General features: G+C 37.0%; 2 protein-coding genes across 2 annotated transcripts; one reads left to right on the forward strand and one right to left on the reverse strand.

The window, feature by feature from the left end:
• Window positions 1-738: 738 nt before the first annotated feature.
• On the reverse strand, window positions 739-2,642 carry LOC140979250 (small nuclear ribonucleoprotein SmD1a-like). Its single transcript, XM_073444582.1, has 4 exons — window positions 2,505-2,642; window positions 2,309-2,385; window positions 1,145-1,336; window positions 739-1,049 (listed from the first exon to the last, which is right to left on the reverse strand). The coding sequence occupies exons 1-4, from the start codon at window positions 2,516-2,518 to the stop codon at window positions 988-990; spliced, it is 345 nt and encodes a 114-aa protein (XP_073300683.1). The 5' UTR covers window positions 2,519-2,642; the 3' UTR covers window positions 739-987.
• Window positions 2,643-9,076: 6,434 nt separating this feature from the next.
• On the forward strand, window positions 9,077-10,304 carry LOC140979459 (adenylate isopentenyltransferase 3, chloroplastic-like). The gene has a single exon (XM_073444861.1). It carries the CDS (start codon window positions 9,266-9,268, stop codon window positions 10,214-10,216), a length of 951 nt encoding a protein of 316 aa, XP_073300962.1. The 5' UTR covers window positions 9,077-9,265; the 3' UTR covers window positions 10,217-10,304.
• The last annotated feature ends 388 nt before the right edge of the window (window positions 10,305-10,692 follow it).

Raw genomic sequence — 10,692 nt, forward strand, 5'->3', positions numbered from 1 at the left:
CTAAATAAATATATTTTTTAGATTTATTATTTGGGCCTTATCATTCTATATTATTTGGGTCATAACAATACTTATATTTTGGGTCATATTTTAGAATACTGGATTTTGAAAATATTGTAGCTCAAGTTTAAAGAAATATTTCATGAGTCTGACTACTATTCTTTTCTTTTCTTTTTTTTTTTCTTTTGCAAATATCCTTATTGGATTTTGAATTCCTTTTTTGAGTGTAATTTTATATAAAAATTAAACAAAATTCTATTCTTGCATTTTCTTTAACCATTAAAACACTGGTAAAATTTGTATAAGTATTTGAAGACGAAGTATATTTTGCAAAACAATAATTAATAACATATATAAGTGCGAGTTGCGACAAATTATAGCCAAAATTTTAATTAAAACAAAAATAATATGTTGCCTATAATGTTAATTCTATAAACTCGTCGGCTAGGTAAAAATTTTTAGAAAAGATTTCTAGTGCTTAAAAATAAACCTGGAATAAAGTAATATTTTTTTAAAACATAAGATCAATCGAAGTTATTATTTTAAATCATATAATTATTATTCAAAATAATCTCAATTGCCAACGGCATCCCGTTAAAGATACGCTAGTTCAATTAATCTATTCCGTACTACCAAAAAAAGAATCATATAATAAAATAGTTGAAGAAATGAAACCCAGCCGACACTTCGTAATGCTGAAAATAGAATTCCCTTTTCTAATTGTCCCAACTCTACTAATGAATCTAGAAATGTGATTAGAGCACGGTCATAAGTCGTTCTATTACATACCACAAACTTATTTCATCTCACGAACCAAACATCATCTAAGAATATTTCAAGAAATGAAACAGTAACAAAGACCATACATGCATGAAATAGACCAAGCCACCAAAAAGGGTTATATCTTCTACGGCCGTAGTGAGAAAACAGGCAATAAAGTTGTTTACAGAACCAAATACACAAGTTAAGATACTTGAAGCTATAGACCTAACGGCCCCGACCGCGTCCACGCCCACGACCTCGGCCCCGACCGCGTCCCAAAGGTCGTCCTGAATTTGACATAGAATAGTTCATCAAATAGTGTGGGAGGGAAATTTAAGCTCACTAAAATTGTAAATGAAGCAAAAGGCAATTATTGTCATACCAGCAGTTGGCTTCTTAGGCTTGACCCTTGGCGTCTCTTCTACAAGCAATGTCTCCAGATTTAAACTATCAGGAAGGATGTAATAGCGGATAGTGTTCCCCCTCACACTCAGGTGATCCATAGTTACTGGATTCTTTCCTTTGAAGGTCAGTTTTACGGTCTTCAGATGTGTGTTCATGCTGATATCAACACCTATAAAAAAAGCAAACAGATCTACAATCAGAATTGTGGATCATATGGCTACATTGTTTGGACAAACAGTCAAATGAGCACTTCAGGTCAGAGATTTTTTCCACGTCTGCCAATAGCACCTAATGAAATGACCAAACACTACATGGAATCCCATTGTGCACTTTTACCAGTAAAACCTAGAAAGATTATAGTGATTACGTCAACATACAAAGCAAGTGGAATTTAAAAATGTTGGTACCGAAGATTCAGTAGTATACTTGGTTCCTTGTCACTACTAGCAATGTCAAATAAAATGTTTGACTTATAACAAATAGATAACAGCAATGATGGAGTATCATATTAAAAAATTTGAAGCAAAAGTGAAGGGCAGATACATGGGCAAAGTGATGAACACTTGCACTCCTTATTCCTTGCACACAAATCACAACTGGCAGTCATTCTTCATAATCATTAAGTTGAAGAACATCTAAGTTTGGCAAGCTAGTGCCACAAACATAAAATTTTAAGCTGCAAAACTTGAATAATGGGAATAATCAACATGAAGTTGCTGATTCTATAAAAGCATATTTACATCCGATCCACTCCCTGCGACATTCCAACTTAGATATGATACAATGAAACTACCTTACCCTCACCAATCTCTTATCAGTCTCAAATACTATACATTACAGAATAGCTCAAAACCTAATGATCCAACAAAGCTCCAAAATATACCAATGAGGTAAGAAATGAATTGCTTAACAGTTTAATCTTGTCAAGAAAAGGTGTCGATAACTCGTAAAATAATTGGCTTCTCTCACATTTATCACAATTTCATACTCTTCACCCAGTTTGGGGCGATGGTGATAGGCGCATAAAAATTTTCTTCTTTTCGTCGTAAAAAAAGATCACAAACCAAACTATGACCAAGTACGAACGATGTAGAAAATGCAAAACTCAACGACGAAAGTGAATCCATCACCCGTTTCAAACCTGTAATGGTGCCGTGAACAACAGTGCCATTCTTAAGCTCAATGGATACAGTCTCATTGTTCAATTTCATCAAAAATCTGCTCAATTAACAATCCAAAAATGAGAGATATCGTTAGAAGACAATTAAAAAGCGATTTGCGATTAATTTTGAGTAGTATACGGCAGTATAAGTACAGTGGAGAGAAGGAAAACGCACCTGACAAGCTTCATTGTTGTTGCAAGGAGCACAACTGAAGCTAGGGTTCTGTACAACACCTGTCAATCGAGTTCTCTCGATCTCAAATCTCAATTATGCAGTTTAAATGTTTCGGTACGACGTCGTATTCGTTAAAGATTTTGGGCCTTATGTATGGGCCGATGATAACGAATAATCACCAAAAAATAGTCCAAACTGAACCAGCTTCAAAGATTATATTAGTGGCAACTATTAATTTATGAGTCATCTTTTGGGAATTATCATGGGTAGATTAGATCCTATTTATGTGGGCACTACCCTCACTTCATTTCAATGGGTAAGATCTTGCAACACATACAATTTTTTTTTAAAAAAGTGGGTCCTATATATGTATGGACAAATCTTGATCATCCATCCTATTAATGGGGGCAATGCCCACATGGGTAGGATGAAATAAACCATTATGATGTAAGTAAGATACGACTCTTCAACTTTGGTCCCCGGGAGAGTCAAGCCACTCGGCCAGAGATCGCCCAAGGACTAGTAGATCGTTGTGTTTGAAGCCCCATGATTAGGCCGGATTGGATACAACAGTTCAACATAATATCTTATCAATAGTGGAATCAAACTGATCCAGGAGTCAGTGCCACCGAATTTCTTAATCTCTTTTAGGATGGAGGATCGTTATGAGGATTTGGTGTTGATACCCCGGGAAGGTCCGGGGGTCATGGATAGTGCCCGGGTCAGGGAGGGTGATTATTCATGAGACGTAGTAAAGTCGGTATGGGGGAATAGGTCGGCAAGGAAGCCCGGTCCCTGGAGGGCCCGGGACGATGCAAGATAAGCTCGACAGAGACATTCCAACGAGTTCAGAAAAGTGCCGAGCCATTGGAACAACCGGGACATAACATCCTCGGGACATTATATGTCCGGGCTCTCATGTAGCTTCTGGGAGACTTTCTACTCTGACCACTTCGATATAAATGCTGCATTTAATGACGCCGACAACGTAGGGTGTGCACAGCCGACCTATCTCTGACAAGTAACATAAGTAATTGATAAAATCAAGTGGGCTGGATGTGACTACTATGAGATTTGACATGTCAGAACAATAGGGTATAATCAGCTACCCTACTATAATTAATGATCAGCACAAAGAACGAGGTCATCATTGCATCCTCTACTATAAATACCAGGTTCTATCTTTGCATTTATGATCTATTGATACATTAAATACTCTCATTTACTAATCATTTACTCCTCATCTCCCACACCAATCACACAGCCCTCACTGGGTTACGTTGGTTTTCTTGCTTGAGTTCATCACTGACTTAAGCATCGGAATGGTCACGCTGGATACCCCTCCGGCGCCCATTCACGTGGTTACTTTCTTGGTTGCAGATCTTGATATTATTGCCCAGGAAGCAAGCTTTTGATCCCGATGTTTTGTTCTCATTTTCCTCCATTATTTCGATAGTAAATCCGACAGAGCACCCGACCCGGCTCTTCCATTTCACTCAGATCGCATCAGGTGTTATTGGGAGGTCTCAGCTCGTTCAATAGCGAGCACCCCATCCGAGAATGACATGAGGAAAAGGACTTTCCTTCTAGCATTGCACCCGACCTCCAAAGTCAACCATCCTCGGACGGCCTCCGAGCTTAATGACAAAGTAACTACTCTGTCAAAATATGGAGTATCCCATAAATTGGATTTGGTGGATAAAGGTTTCAGAGGTGGGTGTTGACTCTCAAATTTGACTAAAAGTATTATTCCTTCTACAATATGAATATCATGTTGATTTACAACTATGAACTTCTGGAAAATTCACTAGATACATTTATCATTTCTAGTATTTGATTTGAGCATTGAAGGGGATACACTGAAGTACATATCCAGCCCCTTATCTCACGTCCATCTTCTGCTTTCAGGGAAGCTGCATCATACATTTCTATGTGTTGACTCGAAAGTATAAACTCATACATTTGGAACATCACTTGGCACAGTGGAAACACTTGCTTAGTAAAACGTAGAGATGAATCGCAGAAGAGGAGGAGCAAGTCAACGAACTCGCACAGCTGGATCGAGAACAGAAAGGTAGGACGATCAACCGCCATCGGCTAACGTGGTTGAAGTAGACATAGAACAACGTACGATATCATGCATCACGTAAACCATAGAAAATGTATTGAAAGAGAGGCAAAAAGCACCTCAACAAGAGCTAGGAGTACATACATACGATGTCAATTTGAGTGGATCGCGTGGGTTCGAGTCAGATTGAAGCATGATAGTATTAAAAAGATGTTCAACCCGAAACACGAACAAACCAGAAAACTCACAACCCGAACCCGACTAACCCGTTTTTATTTATAATTTTTTTTAAAAAAATAATTAAATAAAAATTTATAATAATAATAATATTTTAATTTTAACACATAATAAAATAATCTCTCATATATGATTTAAATTTGAAAGTCTGATTATAGAAAATTAAAAGTACATTTACTAATCAAATAAACAATTGTTTAAAAAAAACAATGTACAAAATAAATATTAAATAATGAAAATTTATAATATAAAATATAATATAATTTTTTTTTCAAATATATAATACATAAAAATGTAGGCAATATTTATTAATTATATATATTTTTAAAAAAATTAAAATTTTCGGGTCAACTATGTTGATCCGAACCCGATTACTTTTTCGGGTCAGATATCAAGTCTAACCTTATCTGACCCGAACTTGAGAATCCCAACCTAAACATGATTTTTTTGGGTCGAATCGGGTTGGGTTGTCGGGTCTTGTCAGATTTTGACACCCTTATCCCTATACAATAACATTAAAAACCAGGATGAACAGCAAAGTCAGGCTGACGACGCCAACCACCCTCCCCCTCTGGGGAAAATGGCCTCTCATCTAAATCTTTTAAAGGAATGTGGAAGTAGATACAAATGTTGACACGACATGTCAGTGGCAGGCCCCCTATCCAAGGGAATAAAAGCCCATTCGTAGCAGAAATCTTGGATGAAGACCTACCTCTTATCTTCCGACAACCAGGTGTAGGGGAATACAAAGGTAGTACGGACTCGGGGGATCACTTGGGTAGATTTTAAAGTCCTGAGCTATTGAATCATTACCCAAATGTTATCAAATGTCAAGTTCTCTTAAACTCTCTTGTTAGGTCAGTGCAATAATGGTTTAACACCCTCAAGTCGGGCTTTGTCCAAACTTTTGAGGATTTTAGCTCGACTTTCTTGTACCAGTTCGCTAGTAGCAAGATATACCAGAAGTCGACATTGAGCTTGTCCGTAATAAAAACAAGCTAGACAAAAGTCCATGCGAGATTTCATATGATGCTTTAACATGGTGGCTTTGGAAGTACAAACTGTCACCCCCAATGTCCTAATCAACGCCTTTACCTAGGGCCTCCATGTTGGTGAGCTGTTCAAATCTATGGTAACAGCCTTTTTCTACTTATGATGAGCTTTTAGTTTGAGCTGAAAGGTATGTGAACCTGGAGTACAACGAACGACAAAAGAGGGGCGAGCAAAGAGGTAGGGAGGGTGAGAAGGAAATAATGTACAAAGGCAAGAGGAAGTTGGAAGATAATCCGGGTGATAAAGAGTGAAGACATCCTTCTTTATGTTCTTATGTACCACTGTCCAGGAGGAAGTATGGATGTGTTCACCTCGTCGGCAGACGATCTCAAGGAAATGAGCCCTGGGGTTATGGAGCATAACCTATATGTCTTGGGTGAATCTTGCCTAATCAAGCGAAAATGGCAGCATTTTGGTCCTGAAAAGGATCAAATCATTAAATAATGGGTGAGGGAGTTGTTGGAGGCAGGACACATTAGGGAGGTCCAATTACCTACCTCGTTGTCTATTATGGTTCCGATGAAGAAGAGTTCATGTAAGTAGAGGATGTGTATAGATTTCCGAGACATCAATAAAGCATGCCCCGATGATTGATACTCATTGCCAAGGATAGATCAGTTGTTAGATTCTATGAAAGGTTACCAATACCTCTGTTTCATGGATGCTTATCAAGGCTATCATCATGTCACGTTGGCCCGGGAGGATCATAATAAAGTAAGTTTCATTACTTTTCATATTTATGTGATGAAAAAGATATATCACATGAGTTCTTTCCCCCAAAAACTCATCAACAAAATGGCATTGTTGAGATGAAGAACTGAACTTCGCAAAAGATGGCTCAGGTCATGTTGAGTTCCAAAAATATTTTAAAATGCTTTTTTGATGAGGCTTTAAACACATCATGTCATATTTCAAATCGTGTGTGTTTAAAGAATGGCTCGACTATGACATCCTATGAGATCATCATGGGAAAAAAGACAAACCTGAAATATTTTCATATTTTTGGGTAAGTATGCTATGTGTTAAAGACCGAGATCACCTAGCCGAGTTTGATTCCAAAAGTGATAAATGGTTTTTTCTTGGATATTCAACTAATAGACATGCATATCGAATGTATAATCTAAGAACTAAAATGATTATAGAATCAATTAATGTTGTGTTTGATGATCTTGCATATCTGACAGGAAAGATGATCGAAGATGATGTATATGGTCTGCTTGAAACATCTGAGTCACTTGTCAACACAAACGTTGCGACACTAGGACAACACCCCCCATTAAGACCGACATAATCCGATGATGATAATCAAAGCATGAAACGATGGATAATGATGATGGTGTGAACAATATTTGGAAGGACATTCCCAACAAAATCCACAAGGATCACTCCTCAACTCAAACCATAGGAGATGTATACATAGACAAGCAAACTCGACAAAAGGAGAATGTTGATTACCGAAAAATGATTGGGTTGGTATGCATGACTTCCATATACGATCAGGTAAGACAATGTGCTTTATTTTACACATTGAACCAAATAAAATTAATGAAGTTTTAAAGGATGAATTTTGGATTAATTATACGCAGTAGGAACTTGAGCAATTTGTCTACAATGATGTGTGAGATTTAGTTCCAAGACCTGAACATGTTAATGTAATATGCCGTTTGGCAAATTTCAATAGTTTGGACGCACTAATTGCAAATCCACAGCTACATAAAATTTTGATCGATTACAAATGTAATTATCCTTTTTAATAAGTAATCTGATCTTTAACCTACTATTATTATTATTATTATTATTATTATTATTATTATTATTCACATAAGCGGCATCTCGAGAAGGGAAAAGAAAGAACCAAAATTACAAAATAAAAAATTAAAATTGGACAATTGAAAAAAAAAAACAAAATGATAAAAATATGTGATCTAAATTGCAATGTTTCCAGAAGGATCATCCCTCAACTCAAACCATAGGAGCTGTATATAGAGACAAGCAAACTCGACAAAAGGAGAATGTTGATTATCGAAAAATGATTGGGTTTATATGTATGACTTCCATATACTATCAGATAAGTCATTGTGCTTTATTTTACACATGTAACCAAAAAAAATTAATGAAGCTTTAAAGGATGAATCATGAGAAACTTGAGCAATTTGTTTGCAATGATGTGTGAGATTTAGTTCCAAAACCCGAACATGTTAATGTAATATGCTATTTGGCAAATTTCAATAGCTTGGATGCACTAACTGCAAGTCCACAGCTACATAAAATTTTGATCGATTACAAATTTAATTATCTTTTTTAATAATTAATATGATCTTTAACCTACTACTACTATTATTATTCACACATAAGCGACATCTCGAGAAAAAAAAATTTAAAATTAAAAAATAAAAATTGGACGATAGAAAAAAAAAAACAAAATGATAAAAATATGTGATTGAAATTGCAATGTTTCCCGTAAATAAATATCTGAAGACCAGATTCTTGATTTTTGAAGTCTTCTAGGATCCAACATAAGCAACTAGAAGAAACGACTAACTACAAATTCACGGCTATACATAAATATCACAATGTAAGTACCATTTGGTTGATTTCAATTAGCCTGGATGGATGCGCTAACTACAAATTCACGGCTATAAATATCTCAAGACTAGATTCTTGATTTTTGAAGTCTTATGGAATCCAACTAGAAGAAATGAACAAGTCCCTAAAACAAGAAAGGAACTGGAAAACGATGAAAAAGAAAAAAGGACAAACGAAACTAAGCACAAACATATTCCCTCTTCCATTAGTAATTTGATAGCAATATCTCCCATTAAAATGTTCTCTCCACCTACAAGAGAACCTCCTCTTGCCGCCCATCCTAATACTTTCTCCTCAAACAAAATAAACTTTCGGTCATTTTCTTCTAAGAAAAAAATTAGCATTTAAACCCAAAAACATGGAATTTTTTGAAAATATTCCGATTCTCGTTTAATACTTGGTATTGAACGTTCAAGAACGGGTGGGTTTAGTGCAAATCCCATTACGAAATTAATCAAAGGTGTCTTTAGGACCGTCATATGCATCAACTTGGTGTTGACTAATATCAAGTCCAAATAGAAAAAGGACAATTAATCAAAGGTTTCTTTTTCTTGGAGTATACCTCCATAAATACCACACCCTTCTATCTCATTTGTTACAAACAAATGTTTTTGTCTTCAACCCAATTCCAAAAATTCATACTTTCCCTTCAATTAACCTTCCATCATTTTAAGCATATATAAGGCATTATCACTTTTTGTATGTATTACAAGATTTCAAGTGTAAATATATAGAAAAAAGATTTCTTCTCTATTGTCAATCATAATTTTCACTAAATTTTTTGGGCTTTTATTTGGTACTCTTTTCATTGATAAATATGCAAATATCACTGTCTGTGTGCAAACAAACGCGCCCTTTGCTACATTTTCCGGCAAATGCTATCGGGCAACTCCACCACCTCCGGAAAGAAAAGGTGGTGGTGGTAATGGGAGCCACCGGCGCGGGGAAATCCCGCCTCTCCGTCGACCTCGCCTCGCGTTTCCCTGCGGAGGTGATCAATTCCGACAAAATGCAGGTGTACAAAGGTCTCGATATAGCCACCAACAAAATCACTGACGAGGAGCGCTGCGGCGTCCCCCACCATCTCCTCGGAGACGTCGACCCCGAATCAGATTTCTCCCCAGCCAATTTCCGCTCCTTGGCGTCATCTGCCTTGGAATCCATACTCCACCGCGAGCAGCTTCCCATCATAGTCGGCGGTTCCAATTCATTCATCGAAGCACTGGTTGACAGCGATTTCCGTTCGAGATACGATTGCTGTTTCCTGTGGGTGGACGTTTCGATGCCGACGTTGCATTCCTTCGTCTCCGATCGGGTGGATCGAATGGTGGAAAGAGGAATGGTGACTGAAGTTCGAGATTTCTTCAACCCAGATGCCGATTACTCTAGAGGGATCCGAAGAGCAATCGGAGTCCCGGAACTGGACAACTTTTTCCGCATAGAATCATTCTCCGACGACGAGGAAACTCGAGCTCGGTTTCTAGCCGAAGCAATAGACCGAATAAAGATGAACACCAGAAAATTGGCGTGCCGCCAGTTGGAGAAAATTCTCCGGCTCCGGAATGTGAAAGGGTGGGAGCTACACCGCCTCGATGCCACCGATGTGTTCAGGAAACGCGGTGGAGTATCGGAGGCTGCGTGGGAGAATATAGTGGCTGGGCGGAGTGCCGCTATAGTAAGTAGGTTTTTGTGTGATCGCCGACGAGTGGCGCACTGCGGCGGCACACCGGGCATGGAAGGTTCGCTAATGGTGGCTGCAAGTTACTGAGTTGGTGTAGACAACTTAGTACTGCTGCCATTTTGGGAAAATTTTTAAATTTGAGTTCCCTGTCGGATTTTACCCAACTAAGTCAAACTTTTACTATAGATTATTTCTATAATTAATCTTGTATTCACGAGTTATTTAAAATATGATGATACTTCTAAATATTTATTATACAAATTATTATATACAAAAATAAGTCTAAGCCAAGATATTATATAATATTATAATTCAAGTTAAAAATAATCTCAAAACCGACTACAGATCTACGTTAAGATTATGTTGATCTACACATAACAAATCGACTTCAAGATCAGAATCACTTTAGATATATTTTCCAACATTAGGAAGTTTTTCGATTTATGTACATAATAATCACTCACTAGTATTTCTTAGATATTACAATATCTTGAACAACATCCAACATACATATGATTTTTATGTACTCTAAAAATTCATAAGATATTTAAGATGGATTTTTT

Source organism: Primulina huaijiensis, chromosome 6 (assembly GCF_012295235.1).
Source record: "Primulina huaijiensis isolate GDHJ02 chromosome 6, ASM1229523v2, whole genome shotgun sequence".
In the NCBI taxonomy this organism is placed as follows: Eukaryota; Viridiplantae; Streptophyta; class Magnoliopsida; order Lamiales; family Gesneriaceae; genus Primulina; species Primulina huaijiensis.